A 20,746-nucleotide genomic window follows, 5' to 3' on the forward strand; every position below is an offset into this window, starting at 1 on the left:
TGGCTGGCAGCTCGCTGTTTGCTAAACCAACTGCTCGGGTACATTAGGAAGTCACGGAGCAGCATGCAACACCACTCCATTTAGAATGGCCACAGATGGGGGAGGGGGGCTACAAAGAGAGAGAGAGTGTGTGTGTGTGTTTGTGTGTGTGACGTGATGGAAGTGTGAGGCTGAAAAGGGTGTGTGTGTGAGGTGTGTGGGATGCAGGATTCTGTGTGTGTGTGTGTGTGTGTGTGTGTGTGTGTGTGTGTGTGTGTGTGTACGTGTACGTGTACGTGTGTGATGTGACGGATGTGTGAGGCTGAAAAGGTTGTGTAGGAGGGAGGTGTGTGTGTGTGTGTGTGTGTGTGTGTGTGTGTGTGTGTGTGTGTGTGTGTGTATGCAGCCAGGCTTCAGCAAGCTGGTCAGGAAATATCCAGAGCAGTCGGACTGCAGACAGGGCGAAAGCTAATTACTCTGGCCCTGGCCTCCTGTCACTCACAATCACACACACACACATACACACACACACACACATACACACACACACACCCAGACAGCCTTGCTTGTTCCAGCAGCACAGGTGAGCACTGATGCTTTGCACAGCTGAGGTAACCACCCAATCCACTCAGATGAATAAACACTTGCACACGAACATATGTGCACAACGGCACCTGGCATAGAACAGCACGGACACACACACACACACACACACACACACACACACTCATTGTGAGATTGCATTAACCTCGTCCTGACCTACGCCCCCCCCCCACCCCCCCTCGCCATCACTCTCTCATGCTGTCCTCTATCTATATGCATCACCCCACTCTTCTCTTTCTCTCCCTCTCTCACCATCCTCACTGTCTCTACCTGACCTCCACAAACACTCCAGCCTCCCCCCAAAAGACCATCAGGCTGTCTCTGGGATTTCACGTCTCCAGGACTCCAGGATGAAAGAGCCAGACCCTCCAGCCACCATCTCCCCAACGCCCTCACTCCTCGGGCAGCCATGCTCCTGCTCACCTGCACCCCCGCCCCGTCTCCACCACCTCCCCTCCACAGAATGGCATGAGCCAAGGACACACATGACACAGAACGGTGGAAAATACACAAATCTTTCTTCAAGCTTAAAAATAACAACAACAACAACAACAATAACAAAAAAACACACGAGATGCAAGCCAGAGAGGCAAACAACCTCCTTGAGAACATTCCTTCAAGCATTATTGCCTCACACACATACACACACACACACACACACACACACACATACACACGTCATGTCCCTCTACACCCAGACCAAGATCCACTCTACCACCACAATAATGAGAGAAGCGGTGTGTGGTCATGGTCTGCCTAATTAAAAGCATTCTGATGTCTGGCGGACATTGACGGTTCTGGCGTAATTGGTGGAGCACCGGCAACTCCCTTCCCCCTTCCATCCCCGCGCCCCCAAATTTGGCTCAAGGCAGCTAGGCAAGGTGAGGCGCTCGTGTGGATGCCTCGGAGGAGAAAACCTGTCTTTGGTAGCGCCTTAATTGAGACACTAATAGATAGGAACATGCGCTGCCTGAGCTCCCGGGAGAGAGTAGGAGCGAGCTAGAGATGGAGAGAGAGGACAGACAAAAATAACAGAAAGAAGAGTGAGTGAGAGAGAGAAAGAAAGACAGACAGAGAGAGAGAGAGAGCGAGTCCGAGATAATGGGAGAGAAAAAGATTGGAAGAGTGCCCTGCTTGCTGGTTCGAATGCTTCAGAGTGCCCCCTTGTGGTTGGCATGATAAAGTCACCGTGTCCCCAGTTTTGCAGTTCAAGGGCATTCGCTCACGTTAAGGGAATATCTGCCTGTCAAAGGATCCAGCTCAAATGCATCAACCACAACCTGAGAGCATGATAGTGCTGTTTAAGAATTCAGGCAATCTGACTCGTAATCAAACTATAACGTTGTGGCCAGTATTCAAACATGATGCATTTTTAATGCACTTAAGCACAAGTGCCTTATTTGCTTTTAGTTATTTTGCTTCTTCAATCTGTAATCCATAAAAGACTACACATCCCAGTCTTGTAGAGTCTTGTCTTTTCTGATGTGTTTCTGTAGCCCTGGAAGAGCAAGGTGCTAACAACCACAATGCCAAGGGGGTTTGTCACGCAGGGAGAACACATACTGCCACTATATCTCCACTGTAATGTAAGTCAGTGAATAGAAGTCAGTGAGGTAGATGTAAATGTGAAGGAATTAAGCTGACATTAACGTCACAGTAATGTATCAAAACTGAGCTAATTCAGCTGGTAAGGGCAGGGCTCTGCACAGTGAGCTGTTTTGACAAAAGCTTGTGGGTTTGAGCTCACCCCAGAGTGTGTCCACATGACCCTGCGGAGAGGACGTCCTCGGCAAGGTTAATTAGCACACACAAAGTCACATCTCAAACGAGGGCCACTTCCTGGGTATTGAGCGGGGCTCGACTCTCAGTCGATACGCTACAAATTTGTTCTGGTTGAACCCTGGGTGATCTCTGCAATCCTTCCTGCACTGTGTGTGTGAAATAGCAGCAGGACGCACATGCACACACACACACGGACGCGCGCGCGCACACACACACACACACACACACACACACACACACACACACACACACAATACACATTGGTATGGTTCACTAAGCTTTTGCTTCTATGCCCTTTCTCCTGTTCAGGTCAACTGATGCCAACTCATGCCAATCAGAGGTGAGAGAGAGAGAGGGGTTGTGTGTGTGTGTGTGTGTGTGTGTGTGTGTGTGTGTGTGTGTGTGTGTGTGTGTGTGTGTGTTCAACACACACTCTCTCAATGTGAATAGATGCTTATGTGAATGAACAGAAAATGATGTTTAATACTGAAATACGTCAACATACAAACACACGCAGAAACGCAAACCATGCAAACACACTGCAACACACACACACACACACACACACACACACACACACACACAAATGCACACACATACAAACCACGCATTTAGGCTGTTAGGCAGACGCTGCAGACGCCCAGTCAGTGGTCTCCATCTGCGTATACTTCCCTCTCTCCCCCAAAAACCTGGACCCCCCACAGAGCTGCAGCAGCTCACCACTCATGCAGCATCAATATTGATACCCATCACAGCAGCGTGTGTGTGTGTGTGTGTGTGTGTGTGTGTGTGTGTGTGAGTGAGTGTGTACATGTGTGTGTGAGAGTGTTCCTATGTGTGTGTTTACAGCAAAATGCACCTAGCAATATAGAAGCAGCTCCCTCACTAACACGTACCCACTTATTTCCCTCAAAGAAGATGCTCAGGAGTAGGAAACCCCCAACCCAACAGACAACAAAGAGACGGCAGACGCTGACCTTTCACTCCTACTAGACACGCTCCTGCTGGGGGCAACCCCTCACACACACACACACACACACACACACACACACACACCCCACCCCTCTCTACTGAAGAGCCTATCATTCTTCCTCCTGAAGAGCTCTATGTAAAGATCACTCCAATCTCCCAATCTCTCTCTCTCACACACACACACACACACACACACACACACACACACACACCCCAAAATAAATATATACTGACTCATACACAAACACAAACAGATATTCAGATCCACACACTCAGAAATACATGCCATACATATAGATCAACCACTCTCTCTTTCTCTCATGCTCACACACAGACACACACACACACACACACACACACACACATACACACACACACACACACACACACTCACACTCACACTCAAATCACTTCAACACACACACATGCACCCCTTAACTCATAATGGTCCCAGCTGTTTGTTGCAGCTTTCTTTATTAACCCCTTGTCTCCTGGCCTCCATTGGACTACGACTGGGGGGAAGGACTGGAGGAGACCCCCAGCTTGATGGGGGAGGAAGGGGGGGAGTTGCCTGAACAGCTGATTAAAAACGTCAGCCAGACGACTTCCCCCAACATGACCTCTGACCCTAGCAACCCCCCCCCTGGCATCCACCCCTACCCCACCCTCACCCCGCCTCCTTCTGCATTCCCGCCCCACCCTGCCCTCTTTTTTGCTGAATTTTGGCTCACCGTGGACCAATCAGGGCCGGCGAGGACGCCCTCCCCCTGTTGCCATGGTGACTTGGTGCCTGCTGCTGCAGCAGCAGTAGTTCGGTGCTCAGCGAGGCGCAGATGTCTCTTCGGGGGAGGGGGGGGGGGGCGCTTGGGGTGGGGGTGGGGGACGAGGGGATGGTTGGGGCAGACAATAGAGAGGAGAAAAAGAGTGGGCGCGAGAGACAAAGAGGACAAAGCCACCAGCAGGGGGAGGAAGTGAGCACTTTTTCAATATGCCTGAAAACACACACACATCATCTGAGAGAGTATGGTGTGTGTGTGTGTGTGTGTGTGTGTGTGTGGGGATGTGCAATTCTGGAGGCATGCGTGTGTGAGTGTACGTGTTTATGTGTGTACATGTACGTGCACGCATGTGTGCTTGTGTATTTGAGTAGGCTGTATAAATGTGAGTTTCTGTGTGTGTATCTAAATGTATATGTATGCAAGCATGCGTGTATGCATCTGTGTGTGTTATTTGTGTGTGTGTGTGTGTGTGTGTGTGTGTGTGTGTGTGTGTGTGTGTGTGTGTGCACGTGCGCTTGTGTGCAGTGAGAGGGGGCTGTAAGCTGCTTTGAGCTCTGTAGTCACATAGGCTGAGTCCTGCTGTGCTGCCCACTGTCACCCCTGCACACCCCACAAACACACTCACACACACACACACACACACACACACTCACACGACACAAACACACTCACTGCATCTGAATAATTTCACACCACCGAATTTACCTAAAACATTCCCTCAAAGCCCATCCCTAATCTGACAAGTAAAGGCTCTTTTTGTGTGTTTATTTGTAACATCACACACAGTATGATGGATAACAACCAAACTGCCATTTGAATGCAGGAAGTGTGATCAGACATCCTCCCCATTGCTAGTATGATATACTCCCAGTGTGAGACTCCCATGTCTTGAAATTGGCACTGTGTGATTTTAAACCCTGGAGTGGAGTTTCAGTGTAACAGAACATAAACTCAAGGCCGGGTAGCAATCCGACACATCACATATCAGGTACTGAAGAGGCAGATCGATACACCCAACTAAATTGTGCTTGTGTGTGTTCATGCCACAGCGTGTGTATAACCGACGGCCATATGGTCTCCACTCACATTTAGTCTGTGGGCAAAGTCAGTTCAAGGTGGGATCAGTGATGCCATTTGAGAAAAATGTTGTACAATTTCCAACGTTCTTTTTTACACAGGGGGGTGCCCAGGGGCTGGACTCTGGTCTTTCTAACTGCTCTGGGATCTCTAATCAGGAAAACCAATGAGGTTTTTAATAATGCAGCCAATCAGGGCGATCGCCTGCCTGTCAGTCGTGTGTCCCCGCCACGGTAACATACCAGAAGGAGGAGGGGACTGAAGGGAGATGTCTGAAGGTAGGTGACGTGTTTTAGCTGATCAGATCACAAAACATTAGATAATGCAACCTACAATGCGATTACTGTCTAGTAGCCTTTAGAGGGGCAACCCTAGAACACTTCACTCTCTGATCTTAAACAGACCAGACGAAATCTGTCTCAAGACCTATAATACAACCACCTGATTAAATTCAAAGCACAATGTCAACATATAGACTCTATATGAACACACCCAGTCATAGACATATAGACAAGGCGGTCAGCAAGTCACGTGCTGAATCATTGGATGCTTAAGAGTAGAACATAGTGTAGAGCATGATGGCTGTCAGTCGTATCAAGTGAAACGAATGGGCAACCTTGTCTTGACAGCACACTGAAAGGATAAACATACTGGCATTAGTAATGGATGTGTCATATACATAATGTGTATTATGTATACAGTGAGTCATCATCATTTATACATGTGTGTGAATATTGATTTTGTGTGAAGCTCGCCTGCACTGCTGGAGAGGAAGATAGAAGAAGGAGGAGGAGGAGGAGGAGGAGGAGGAGAGAAAGAGAGAGGAGGAGAGAAAGAGAGAGGAGGAGGAGAGAAAGAGAGAGAGGAGGGAAATGAGAGGGAGAAAGAGAAGCGATGAGAAGAGAACTTGACACGGAGGAAGAGAGGAGGAGGGGAAGAGGGTGGGCAGGGAGACAGGAGAGATGAGAGGAAAAAGGGAGAGAAGATGAGTGGAAGGAGAAAAGGGGGGGGGGAGAGAAAGAGAAGCATATGATGATAGAGAGAGAAAAGAGAGAGGAGAGGAGATGGAGGAAGAGAGGAGAGCAGAGGGTGGGAAGATGAGAGGAACTAACGTTAGGTTAGAGAAGGAGGAGAGATGAGTAACAGCAAAGGCGTCACTGATATCAGTCAGCCTGATCCTCAGCCCACAGTGGGTTTACACCAAACTAATGGCCACACGATAACGCACTGATCACCATGTACACCAAACTAATGGCCACACGATAACGCACTGATCACCATGTACACCAAACTAATGGCCACACGATAACGCACTGATCACCATGTACACCAAACTAATGGCCACACGATAACGCACTGATCACCATGTACACCAAACTAATGGCCACACGATAACGCACTGATCACCATGTACACCAAACTAATGGCACACGATAACGCACTGATCACCATGTACACCAAACTAATGGCCACACGATAACGCACTGATCACCATGTACACCAAACTAATGGCCACACGATAACGCACTGATCACCATGTACACCAAACTAATGGTCACACGATAACGCACTGATCACCATGTACACCAAACTAATGGTCACACGATAACGCACTGATCACCATGTACACCAAACTAATGGTCACACGATAACGCACTGATCACCATGTACACCAAACTAATGGTCACACGATAACGCACTGATCACCATGTACACCAAACTAATGGTCACACGATAACGCACTGATCACCATGTACTGCTGAATGACAAAACCATGGGATGAAATCCAGTGAATGAATGTGCTTTCACTCTGTAAAACACGCTATACAATGATACAGACCAACTCACTTTAAATAGTCTTAAATCTACCATAAGGTTTGAATATAATGCTATCTAAATGAACTTATATTATAATGTTACATATGTTATTATGTTTGTTATGCTATGTTATGTTATGTTATGTTTTGTCTTAGTCTTGCTTTTCTGCGTTGCTTGCTATGTTAAAAATCCTGAAATGTGTGTGACTCTGATCGTGGCATTCTCCCACTGCAGCTATGCCACAGCAGTCACCTCTGAGAGCCTCTGAGACACTTCACAGGCGACATGAATTATGTGCATTCACAAACAGCCCTCCTCTGTTACACACACAGACACGTGTGCCAACACACGGCTGCCTCAACTAAGCAGTATTAGGTTAGGAGAAGAGGGGAGGAAAGCGGAACAAGGAGAGATGAAAGGAGGAATGAGGAGAAAGGGAAAGAAAGAAGAGCGTGCAAGGAGGAGAGGGAGAGAGGGGGGAGCGGGACTCCCCGAGCGCCCGTCGCGTTATTAGGCAACCATTAGGAGGCGCATTAGGAGGCATGCAGATGGGAGCCGGCGTCAGCTGGGGGCAGCCCGGCGTGAAGGAACAAATCTGACCCATATGCTCCCCTCGTCTCTTCCCTCCCAAAACTAGCACCCCTGTATCCCCGCGCCCCGCGCTCTCCCCCTACTACAGGGGACCCCCACATCCCAAGCTTATCCCCGCCTCCCCTCCCCCTCCCCACAGTCGGTGCACTGTGGTGGGGTCCTGGGCTTTCCTTGTGCCCTTTTCCCCCGGCTGCCATTTGTCAGGAAGCTCACGCCATGTTTGTAGCTGCTGTTTGCCATTTAGGCCCATCATGGAGGTGGCTGGGCAAGATCTGACTGTGAATAGAGATTTGTAGGGACAGGTTGATGAGCAATCTGGCTGCTGCTATTCTGTATGCTCTGAGTGTGCTTGTTTGGTGAAATATTTGAACCAATGTGTGTCTGTGTGTGCCTGTGCTGCATGGTGTTCTGTACAGCTCTTTGTGTTAGTGTGAGTGTGAGTGTGAGTGTGAGTGTGAGTGTGTGAGTGTGAGTGTGAGTGTGAGTGTGAGTGTGAGTGTGAGTGTGTGAGTAGTGTGTGAGGTGCGCACGCATCAGTAAATGTGTGGGAGTGTGTGTCTGATGAGATCCTTCCATGCCTTCAGAAACGGTTTGCCCGTGATACCAGATGCATGGAAGCACCGAGGTAGCCAAAATAAGACACCGCACACATGTACACACACATGCCCGTGCGCACACACACACACGCACACACACACACACACACACACACACACACACACACACACACACACAGAGATAAATGTAGGTTTGGTGTTTCTCCACAGAGACACGGTGCACAGACAGACTCTCGAATGGAAGGCATTAGAACACAGAAACCCCAGAGAGGTACTCGATCAAACACACAAAACAAAGCCATTCCTGGAGACTCCTGCAATTCCTGAAACATGGCTCACAAAGACCAGAACACACTGTACTAAGAGCAGACCACACCACATTCACACACACACACACACACACACTCTCTTCTCTGCAGACCGAGTTTAAATTTAAAAATGGAGACAGAGGAGGATTTCTGTTTGGACAAGTGTCTTTGCACCATTTTAAGGTGCGATTCACTCTCTCTCTCTCTCTCTCACACACACACACACACACACACACACACACACACACACGTCTTCCTTGCAGACAAGCAGACAAAGGAAGAGGACAAGTAAGTGGGTGAAGAAATGTGAAGGGGAATGTTTTCATCCTCTGTGCTTTGACAGTGTTGCACCGTGTTATGGTCATGGCAATGAAGCCCTTTTCAAATTCCAATCTAAATTTGAAAGAGAAATTCGAAAGAGAGGGGGAGGTCCAAGGGAGCGACAGAGGGGAACTAAATATGAAAAGAGCAAGAGAAGGAGAGAGTAGATAGAAATAAAGAGATAAAGAAATAAGAGATAGAAATAAAGAGAGTGAGAAGGACAGACTGGAATGAATGAATGAATATATAAAGAATATATAAATACCTTGCAATATATGAGAAAGTGACACAAAGAGAGGATGAGAGAGAGAGAGAGAGAGAGATGCCCCCTTTAGCCTGTGCGTAGGTTAGCATTAGCTCTTTGGCTAATTCTATTGTTCTACTGGCAGAGCTCCACTCAGCCAGGGTGGGGTTCCTCTGCATGTGATGCAATGCATGCGGTCGGCCAGCAGCTCTACATTGCATTGCAGCAGAGCGAGAGAGAGGAGAGAGAGGAGAGAGAGGAGGGAGGGAGGGAGGGAGGGAGAGGGGGAGAGAGGAAGCCAGAGGCATGCCAGCATAACGAGGACACTGAATAAGAGATGCACACACACACACACAGTGCACATGAACCCTCTCTGCAAACACACACATACACACAGAGCCTTGCTAGTTTCTGAATTTTAAAATTCAGATTATCTCTATGTTGCATTCTACGTTTAATCTGTGCTTTGGCAATGCCAGAATGTGGTTTTGTCATACCAATAATGTTCCTTGAACTGAAAGAGAGAGACAGTGAAACATGAGAGAGAAAGAGAGGGAACAGAGAGAGCGAGAGAGAGAGAGGGGAAGAGCGAGAAAGAGAGAAGGGAACAGAGAGAGAAAGAGAGAGGGGAAGAGCGAGAGAGAGAGAGAAAGAGAGAAGGGAACAGAGAGAGAAAGAGAGAGGGGAAGAGCGAGAGAGAGAGAGAGAGAGAGAGAGAGAGAAAGAGAGAAGGGAACAGAGAGAGAAAGAGAGAGGGGAAGAGCGAGAGAGAGAGAGAGAGAAAGGAAACGGAGAGAGAAAAAGGAAGCACTCCCCGTTTCTCTCCCGCACACGGTGTGTGTTCTCTGGCTCCTCTTGTCCTTCGTCGCTCTCGGTTTAGCTCACATGCTAATGCACAGGAAACACATACACTAGCGACACGGGCCACAGTAGCACGGCTCACTGCTCCTGCTCCTGCTCCTGCTCCCTGCTCCTGCTCCTGCTCACTGCTCCTGCTCCTGCTCCTGCTCCTGCTCCACGCCTCTAACACAGTGGCTCCTCAAACTCCTCATCTCATTTCACCCATACACCCTATACATCATTCACCCAGCCGTCGGTTGTCACGGTGTGTCTTTGCTGCCACATATGCGGATATATAAGGAGATGTGGGCCATGGGCCGGGGAGTTTCTTTGCCATTTCTCTCAAATAGAAGGAGTAAATAAATGTAAGCTTTTATGTATGAGGCTTTCTGTATGGCTGGCTGGCTACCTCCCAGCTACAGTGGCTGCAGACGTTTGTTTTTCCAGTGAATCGAAGACCTTGGTTGAGATATTCAGCTATGGCTTTTGTCCTATCAGGATATTTTCCTCCTATATTTCTAGTTCTGGAGTGGGGAGGGAGGGAGGGGGTTCATAGGTGAGTTGCTATGGGTGAGCGGTAGCTGGGATGAGTGTAGTCTTTCCTTCCTTCGGGGTCATTAATTTGGCAAAGAGATCACAATCGTGTGGGTGAGACATCAGGAAGCCAAAGATTTTCATTTCCAAATCTCGGACAAAGGAGGGTGGAATGTAGGCTACCATTCAAGGATAATGGAAACCTTGTAGCCCAGGCATGGTGGGTACGGGGCAGGTGTCTGCTTCTGATTCTTGTCGCTTAGCATGGAGGAGCTCATGGAGCTGTTTTGAGGACAGTGGGGCAGATCGTCAGTTTAGGGATGTTTTGGGGGGGGTGCTACTCACCTTCTGATACTCGTTTTGGACGTTAGGGCCTGCTGGAGCTGCTCAGGGGTGTAGGCGTAGATGGTGGAGCGGTAGGTGGTGCCCACGTCATTGCCCTGTCGCATGCCTGTTCAGGACACAGAGGAGAGGATGAATGGATGGATGAACAGCATGAATGAAGAACTTGTATAAAAAAAAAACGAGTACAAACTTGCAGGGAGAGAAAAAGAAATGTGCAGCAGAAAATGGCAAGTCATTTCAGACAACTTCAGGAGGGCATTGCATTGCAGAGATGTTTGTGTCAACAAGTGGGCGGCAGTGGTACAGGAGGTAAAGAAGTCGTTTAGTAATCAGAAGGTTGCTAGTTCGATTCCCTGTCGAAGTGTCCTTGAGCAAGACAATGAACCCCTAATTGCTCCTGATGTGCAGTGTGCCATCAGTGTAAATGTAAAATGTGTATACATTGTAAGTCGCACATATGTAAGTCGCTTTGGATAAAAGCGTCTGCTAAATGACTAAATGTAATGTAAATGTAATTTAGTTTAGTCCATGATGTTAATGTCCCCTTTTGGAAAAAAAAGTTAACAATCAAGAAGTTTCCACGATAAACACGACTCAGCCACAATTTGCACCCAATCGAAGTTTTGAACGCTTTCTTTTCATGAAAGGAGAAGTATGGAAAAATGAATCCTGATTGCCTCCATGCATAACTACCTTAAGACTAAGCGATGGTGTAATTTTAATCAAAGCGCCGTTCACCTTGATCCGGATATACGTAGAAGCTGATTTCAAGGCTTCCTCGGGCATAATTGATTTTCCGCGGAAAGTGTTGGGAACTGAAGCCTGTCAATTTGTTTTTTCTCCTACCTGCCTGGTCTCTTCCACCATAATTCATACACACAATCACCAAGGTTAACATGTACAAAAGACATCATCCCATATTATCCTTGATAAAAACACACGCTTTCATATGTTAAATAATTTGAACCTTGAGAGGATAAAGAGTGCGGTAAGTACGGCTTGAGAGTTTCAGTACAAAGTTGAGAGCTGCGGTACAAAGTTTCACTTGTTGAAATATTAAACTTGTGTAAGCATGACATTTAGCATATAAAGAAAAGATGGGACGCTTCTGTATTATAGATGAATGGTAAAACATCCAACATGGATTATCCATTATTATCACTGCACTAAATGTCACTTTGAGGCTCTATTAAAAGACCTCTCCACCAAGATGCCACCAAACTTATGCGGCATATGTGGTTGTAGTGGGGTTTTTTTTATTTCCTGGTCTCATTAGATTGATTCAAAGAGTTTTTTAATTAATTATCTCCTTTGAAATAAGGGATAGCTGTAAATATTATAGAAAATCAGGACACTGTCAGTAGCTAGGTTTCCATCCAACTCGTTTGCATCTCTAAGGCGAATTTATGAAAATGTGGCTAAAAGAAATGTGAGTCTGTGCTCATTTCCATCGGCTGTTATGCAAATAAAAAAACGGACACTAATCACCTTTTGATGGACCCCTAATCAGAGGAAGAGTTGTAAATAGCTGTGGGTTCAGATCTTGAGGTTGTCAGGGTAACTTTAAAGGAAACATTATCAAATCTCAACAAATGCGATTTAATGAATGTGAATTAACCCGTGTCCATCAACCTTAGTCACATCATAATTTATGTGAGTTAATCTGACTTTTGGATTGTTGGATGGAAACCTAGCTACTGCTGGACGTGGGAACACTAGATACAGATACCTACTACATATACAAAATCTATTAAAACGTTGTACATATGATTCACATATAAATACAATGACAATGGCATATGTACACCAAAGTATGTCTAGAGTTAGCATTTACGATGGACATTCTATGATTTGGAAATACACGACCTAAAAGCTATTTCATGATGCATCATCTGAAACTTGGGGTTCTGGTCAGCAGCTAATCAGACTATGGTCACGTGCCCCCCGTGAGAGAGGAGAAGGGCTGCGTTTACAGCGTGATTAAAGCCGCCCGGACGGCCTTCTGATTGGCTCTTCAAGTGATGCCGCGCATGAAGTGGACCTCTGGCTGCCTAATTGCACCACTCCAAATGGCGCCGCTCATTATTGCCCAGCCATAATCAATCGCTCCGGACACAGCAGGGATAGAGAGAGAGAGAGAGGAGAGAGAGAGAGAGAGAGAGAGAGAGAGAGAGAGAGAGAGAGAGAGAGAGAGAGAGAGAGAGAGAGAGAGAGAGAGAGAGAGAGAGACAGAGACAGAGACAGAGAGACAGAGAGAGTGAGAACAAAACTGTCTTCCTCACTGAGGCCTATTTGGAGGATTCTGAGGGCTTCTGAGAGAGAGATGGCCTGCTAGCATTGGAGAGGCACATTGGGAGCACTGGACACGCAGCAGATATCGTATGTACAGCACAAGACAAGGACAACGCTTATACTCTTGTTAAAAGTCTTGTTGCTTTGTGTAGTTTTACTTTGTGTAGTCTAATGGGAACAACATGTGAGTGTGTGTGTGTGTGTGTGTGTGTGTGTGTGTGTGTGTGTGTGTGTGTGTGTGTGTGTGTGTGTGTACTCCAATATTAACCTTGAGTGGGGTCATGGCTCTCCCAGAAGACCTTCAGCAGATTCCCCAAACTGATGTTCTCTGGATGGTAAACCACCCGCACCACTTCAGCATGACCAGTTTTACCTGAGAGAGAGAGAGAGAGAAAGAGAGAGAGGAAGACAGAGAGAGAGAGAGAGAGAGGAAGACAGAGAGAGAGAGTAAGAGAAGACTGCATTGCAAAGTGCTACTGTATATAATGTAGCAGGCAAGGGGTTGCAGCACTTCTTTGCGCTGATGTGGATGGCAAGGCTGTAATAGTTCACCCCCATAATGCTTTGGGCATGGGACTTGGTGGTGGCATCGATCTGGATTAATGTGATTATGTCTTCCCTTTGTGTCCTGTATGAGTGTGAGTACGTGTCATTGTTTTGTCTGTGTGTATTTGATGTCTGATGCCTTAGCACAGTACAGATAGTGGGGCAAACTATGTCGGTATATACCCTTATGTGTCAATGCATTTTAATAAATGGCATTCCCAGCATTGTGCGATGTATGGGATACGGGGACATTGCCATTTAATCAGAGATCTTTGTGTCTGCCTCTGTTCTTCCGGGCCAACTCACTACAATATAAAGAACTGTAATTCATGGAAAAAAATAAGAAGGAAAAAGAAAAAGAGGGGAAAGTGTGTCTGTTCCAAATGTAGAACTGCCTAAAAGTCACCGTTCAAACAAAGGCCTGGGCCATTCAGTCAAGCCAGGGTGTCTCTGTGTAAGGTCACCGCTACCACGGGCCCATGACCCCAGCCCGCTCCACCTCACTCACCAGCCGCAACCCAGCCACCCACACATCACATCGATTAGCTTTAAAAGGCCCTCTCATGGGCCCCTACACACACACGCGCGCACACACACACACACACACACGCGCACGCGCACGCGCACGCGCACGCGCACGCGCACACACACACTGGAGGTGAGGGCCCAGCCACTCCAATTCTCTCCCCAGTGCACAGACGTATTTTTGTAGGATGGCCCTGTCCTGTACCGCGCTCGACACCTCAGACTTCAAGACACGGCTCACAGTCCTGCCACCTGCACATTTACATTTTACATTTAGCAGACGCTTTTTGTCCCAAAGCGACGTACAAGGGAGAGAATAGTCAAGCTACGAGCAATAGAACCCTGGTGTGACAATAAATACTACTTTACATAAGAAATATAAACAAAATGAAAATAAAAAGAAAATGTAACTGCTGTAATTGCAAGTTACGCACTAGTCGAAGTGCCTGTTAGGACGGGAAGTGCTCTCTGAGCACTGTGCCACCTGCACAGGTTTCTGGATGACTCTGCCGTTGCCATGGGTTGTATCAGCAGGAGACAGGAGGCTGAGTACAGGAGTGTGGTGGACAGCTTTGTGGAGTGGTGTGAACTAAATCACCTCCAACTTACGTTTCAAAGACTAATAAGGAGTTGGTGGTGGATTTTAGGAAGCAAAGGATCCATCTGAAACCCAGTCCACATCATAGGGGAACAGAGGTGGACGTTGTTGAGGAATACAAGTACCCTATGCGTCCACATAAACAATACATTGGACTGGACTAGAAACACAGACTCTATGCACAAGAACAATCAGAGCTGCCTATATGCTCTCAGGAGACTCAGATCTTTCAATGTCTGCAGAACCATGCTGCAAATGTTTTATATAACGGCGGTGGCCGGCGCCATCTTCTACTCTGTAGTGTGCTGGGGCAGCAGGGGGAAGGCAGCGGATGCCAACAGACCCAATAATCATCAGGAAGGATGGCTCTGTCCTGGGAGCGGAACTGGAGTCTCTGATGGGCCACCATCATAAAGACATGCATTGCATTGTATGAATATGAATGAATGTTGGTGGTGGTGGTCGGAGGGGCCGTTGGCGCTGATTGGCAGCCACGCTTCTGTCAGTCTGCCCCAGGGCAGCTGTGGCTACTGAGGTAGCTTACCACCACCGGTATGACTGTGTATGGGTATATAGAGAAGCGCTATATAAGATTGAATTGATTGATTGATTGATTGATTGATTGATTGATTGATTGATTGATGGAGGTGGAAGAGAGGAAGATGCTGAGATTTATAAATAAATAAATGATATACCATGCCACACCGGAGCCACATCAGGGCCCTTCGGGCCGTAGACTGAGAGCACTGAGGAGCACTACAGAACGCCACGGGATGCCTTGTCTACCAGTGGCCTATTCTATCTATCCTCAGTCTTTCCCACTCTATCCTACTCCGCTGCACATCGGGGGCCTGGTCGTCCCGGCGGGATTTATTTTCCTATACTGACCGACTATACATCATCCCTTACTTAACAGACACTGAGAACAATAATATCAATACGTTTATTCCTCTATTGTTCTTGCGTGGCTGATGGTGAAGCTGGGGCAAGAGGAAGAAGCACCACTCCAATCAGCCTGCAACTAGTCCAGTCTATCTGATTGGCTGGGGTATGGCAAGTATTTTTTGTCATGTCAAGGAATATCTGTCTGGTTGAATGTGTGCGAGTGTAAACGTATGATTTAAAGCATGTCTGGTTGAATGTGTGTGAGTGTGAACATATGAGTAAGCATATCTGGTTGCCAGTGTTTGAATATTTCAGATCAGCTGAGATGGCACTCACCAACACCAATCGCTTGTCCTTCAATCCAAAACCAGAATGTTTCCTGTATATACTTACGTGTGCGTGCGTGTGTGTGTGTGTGTGTGTGTGCGTGCGTGTGTGTGTGTGTGGTGTGGTGTGGTGTGGTGTGGTGTGGTGTGGTGTGGTGTGGTGTGGTGTGGTGTGGTGTGGTGTGGTGTGGTGTGGTGTGGTGTGGTGTGGTGTGTGTGTGTGTGTGTGTGTGTAACTGAGCCTGTGTGATTTTGGTGATAGGAGATCCAGTGTGTGTAACTATATGTCTGCAAAAGAATAAACTGTGTTCAACTACACATGTTCTTTTCCCCCCAAATAACCTATTATGTCCAATAACAGCTACACAACTCCATTACTGTCTAATGGGGTAACTGAGGACAGAATTGGCTGACCATCACTGATGGCTCTTCTCTCATTTTCCCAGCACAGCCCCCTCATCCCCGCCAGCCCCGTGAGTTATCAGCCACGGATCTCTACTGCTATGATATTAAAAAAAGTAATACAAAACCAACCTGTGAGGTTGCAGGTATTATCACACTGGTTCTGTATTATCATGCTTATTCAAGGCAGAGGGACAGTATTAAATGGCCACCCCCCTGAAGAGACAAATCCTATTTAAGATCGGAGACGGGGATAGTGACAAGTCATAAAGACAAAGGGACAGTCAGGTATTTTACAGACACGCAAACACAGGTCCAGGCTATGAGAAATAAGGAGAGGTACTGATATATATATATATACGTATAACATATAATTTCAGTATAATCTGATATTCAATATTGTGATACGCATGTTGTGGTGTTGTGCGTTCTGCTTTTTGTTGTTATTATTCTATTTTACAAGTGTTTGTAAGTCGTTTAAGAAAAAAAGCGTCTGCCAAACACTATACCAAGTCTATAACTATAACTTAACTACCTGGATAAACAACAAAGAGACATTGAGATTGAGATTGCTGTGTACGGTCAAATACTTTACAGTAATATCATACAGGGAAAGCCGAGCTTCACAATGACAATGCATGTCTGCCTTGAAGAAGTAGTGAGCAGATCTTGTGGGGAAGAGGGTATTTAAAAAGAGAGAAGCATTCTCTTTCTCTATTATCTGTCTCTCACGTGTTCTTTGGCCTTCAGTCTTCCTGCCCTTCGTCTTCCTCTTCTTGTTTCTGGTTACTATCAGCTCTCTATCATTACAGTTTGCAGTCTCTATGGTGCTTGATAATATCATGGAAGTTAGAACTCCAACACAATATTGTTATCCATCATCAGCCTTCTGGATCTTCTTCTTCTTTTCGTTTCACTGAAGCCATGATGGTTATATGGCAGTTTCCCATTTCTTTACACAGTCCTTTGCATTTTTGTTGAATACTGCAAGGTCTTTTGGGCTCGCAAGGGTTAGGTAGTAGAGGGCAGACAAGGCAGTGCTTCCATTGTATGGTCTGTTGTCCACATTCACAGGTGGTTGGGCCAGTCTTGTAGCCCCATCTGACCTGAGCCATCTTTGGCATCGTCCTGTTCTTGTTCTAAGGCGGTTGAGTGTTTTCCATTGAGCCCATGATGCTTCTTGGCCAGGGGGTAGGTTTTCAGTGGGGGGTATTCCCATGTCAGTTGGAGGTGGAAAGCCGAGTGAAAGACAGTTGAAAGCCTCTGGATAATACCCATGGATAATCAGCCATCATCAGCCTCTGGATAATACCCTCTCTCTCTCTCTCTCTCCATCCCTCTAATCACTCTCTCTGTCTCTCTCTATATCCCTCTCTCTCTCTCTGTATTTCTTTCACTTTCTAAGGCTCTTTAAATCTTGCACTTTCTATATCTATATTTTTTCACTTTCTCTTTCCTTCTCTCCCCCTGTCTCTCTTTTTCTGTGAAGGGCATCTGAACAGAGGCGTCACTTGTCCTCTCCTCCCCCACTGAACAAGCTTGTGGGTGGGCAGGAGGTGGCTGGAGGATGGCTGTGTTGGCAGCCACGGACTCAATGGTGTGTGTGTGTGTGTGTGTGTTTGTGTGTGTATCATTTTGTGTTGGCAGCCACGGACTCAATGGTGTGTGTGTGTGTGTGTGTGTGTGTGTGTGTGTTCGTGCGTGCATCATTTTGTATTGGCAGCCACGGACTCAATGGTGCGTGTGTGTGCGTGTGTGTGTCTGTGCGTGTGTGCATCCGCACGCGTTTCTGTGTATGCATGGCACATGACGGATGTGTGAGCTTGCGAGTGGGGTGTATGTGAGGTGTGCAGGAGTGTATGTATTGTATGTGTGCAAACCTCACGCCACAATACCAGCTTCTTCCCGGCTGCCGTTGGCCTTATTAACAAGGCCCGGGACCCCCACCTGACGTGGACTCTCATCCCGCCCCCACACCTCAAGCCTGTGTTATGTTAACACACACTACATTGCACACTGCACATTGCACATCCACTTTTGCACTCCTGCCCTGCTTTTTGTATTGTAGTACTTATTGTGTTTGTGTAGTACTTACTGTGTTTTTATGTTTTATGTTATGTGTAGTACTTATTGTGTTTGTATGTTTTTATGTTTTTATGTTCACTGTATGCACCTATGCACCAGAACAAATTCCAGGTAGGTGTAAACCTACTTGGCAATAAATACTATTCTGATTCTGATTCTGTGTCTGTTAGTGTGTGTATATGTGTGTGTCCATGTGTGAATAGGTCTTTTAGCATGTGTGTATGTGTGTGTGTGTGTCCATGTGTGCATGTGTCTGTTAGTGTGTGTGTATGTGTGTATGTGTGTGTGTGTGTGTGTGTGTGTTAGTGTGTGTGTATGTGTGTGTGTCCATGTGTGCATGTGTCTCTTAGTGTGTGTGTGTGTGTGGGTGTGTCCATGTGTGCATGTGTCTGTTAGTGTGTGTGTATGTGTGTGTGTGTGTGTGTGTGTGTGTGTGTGTGTGTGTGTGTCCATGTGTGCATGTGTCTGTTAGTCTGTGTGTATGTATGTGTGTGTGTGTGTGTGTGTGTGTCCATGTGTGCATGTGTCTGTTAGTCTGTGTGTATGTCCAGTGTTGCATGTGTCTGTTAGCGTGTGTGTATGTGTGTGTGTGTGTGTCCATGTGTGCATGTGTCTGTTAGTGTGTGTGTATGTGTGTGTGTCCATGTGTGCATGTGTCTCTTAGTGTGTGTGTGTGTGTGTGTGTGTGTGTGTGTGTGTGGGTGTGTCCATGTGTGCATGTGTCTGTTAGTCTGTGTGTATGGTGTGTCCCATGTGTGCATGTGTCTGTTAGCGTGTGTGGTGTGTGTGTGTTGTGTGTCCATGTGTGCATGTGTCTGTTAGCGTGTGTGTGTATATGTGTGTGGTGTGTGTGTGTGTGTCCATGTGTGCATGTGTCTGTTAGTGTGTGTGTATGTGTGTGTTTTTATACAGCTAAGTGGCACTGTTTTGTCAGCCATGGACTTGGTGACACTTCACCCTTCAGTTACACGTGGGCCTCTTCTTCTTCCTCCTCTCCTCCTCTGCTCTTTTCTCCTCTCTCCTCTCTCCTCCTCTCCTCCTCTCCTCCCTGTGATACACCACTGTGTCTGTACATCCACACCTTCGCATTCTGACATTCTACAGAGCGACTGTGGAGGCGGTGGGCTGTGTGAAGCGCCATGGAAACCACACTGAACCCGGTGAACTTCAACCACTCCCTCGGTGGCCTACAGCAGCTGTGATGTGTTTTTCCTGAGAAATAATATGGGTTGTAATATTGCCTCTTTCATCTGTCTGCGATTTATGTTGCTTGCTGCTGCTGCTTGCTGTTGTTGTCAGCGCTGGGTCTATGTGCAGAGACTAAGCCTTTGTTGACACAGACCTGGAGGCTAGACAGCCGCATACAGAGTGTGCAGACAGGTTAGTCTGAAGAAGTCTAAAGAATTTTTTGTTTACTGTATCTATCAGTATTTTTTTACTCCATCAATCCATCTATCGAATTATTTATCTGTCGACTTTCCTCTGTCAATATTTTGTGAGAAGATGCTCCTTTCACGTGTTATTATTAATCATTTAACAATAAGTACATACAAATAACATGTGATAATAATAACGTTTGAAAGGAGCATAATATGTATATTAATATATAATATATATTATAATATATGTAATATATAATATTCTATACACGCATTTAGTACACAATCATATCATATACTGTTAACCAAACTAAAACAAGTTATGAGGAAAGTACTAGAAAAAATCAGCCCTGTAGTTTGTCAAAGTTAAATCAGCAACTCCTTCAACTGGATAAGTTCAGGTCTACAGTGAGTAACTTCAGCACCAGAGGAGTGGACAGCTCCTGACTGCATAGCAGCAGGCCCTCTGTCTCCCCTTCCCTGTCACTCCTCCTATAGTGAGTCAGGCAGAGCTCCTGGTGCTGTAGGGGCACCAAGCCCCGCAGGCTACAACCTGCTGCATCCTGCCTCAAGCTGTAGCACTGCAGAGGAGAGAGCAGCAGCCAGGGTTGAGCTGTGTGTGTGTGTGTGTGTGTGTGTGTGTGTGTGTGTGTGTGTGTGTGTGTGTGTGTGTGTGTGTGTGTGTGTGTGTGTGTGTGTGTGTGTGTGTGTGTGTGTGTGCACAAGTGTGTGTTTCTGCATGTGTATTCTTATGTGCGTGTTTGTATGCTTCTGCATCTCTGTGTGTGTCTGTGTGACGCAGGAGCCTCTCTGAGGTGCACACCCCACTCAGGCAGGTGGGGGAGGTGCTGATGGTGGTGGTGGTGATTGTGTGGGGGGGGGGGGGGGGGGATTCCATCAAACAAATTTCCCCTGATGAGAAATCACTGTGTGCCTCTGAAACAGCTTACCTCAGAAC

The 20,746-nt window shown here is 46.8% G+C and overlaps 1 protein-coding gene across 1 annotated transcript in view; it reads right to left on the reverse strand.

Annotated features, from left to right (window-relative positions):
• msra (methionine sulfoxide reductase A) overlaps positions 1 to 20,746 on the reverse strand; it is an 86,499-nt gene that overhangs the window by 10,003 nt on the left and 55,750 nt on the right. The window contains 3 exon segments of the mRNA XM_012829171.3: positions 10,751 to 10,764; positions 10,767 to 10,856; positions 13,311 to 13,415. Of these exon segments, the coding sequence (XP_012684625.2) occupies positions 10,751 to 10,764; positions 10,767 to 10,856; positions 13,311 to 13,415 (209 nt within the window).

This window comes from Clupea harengus, chromosome 15 (genome assembly GCF_900700415.2).
Source record: "Clupea harengus chromosome 15, Ch_v2.0.2, whole genome shotgun sequence".
In the NCBI taxonomy this organism is placed as follows: Eukaryota; Metazoa; Chordata; class Actinopteri; order Clupeiformes; family Clupeidae; genus Clupea; species Clupea harengus.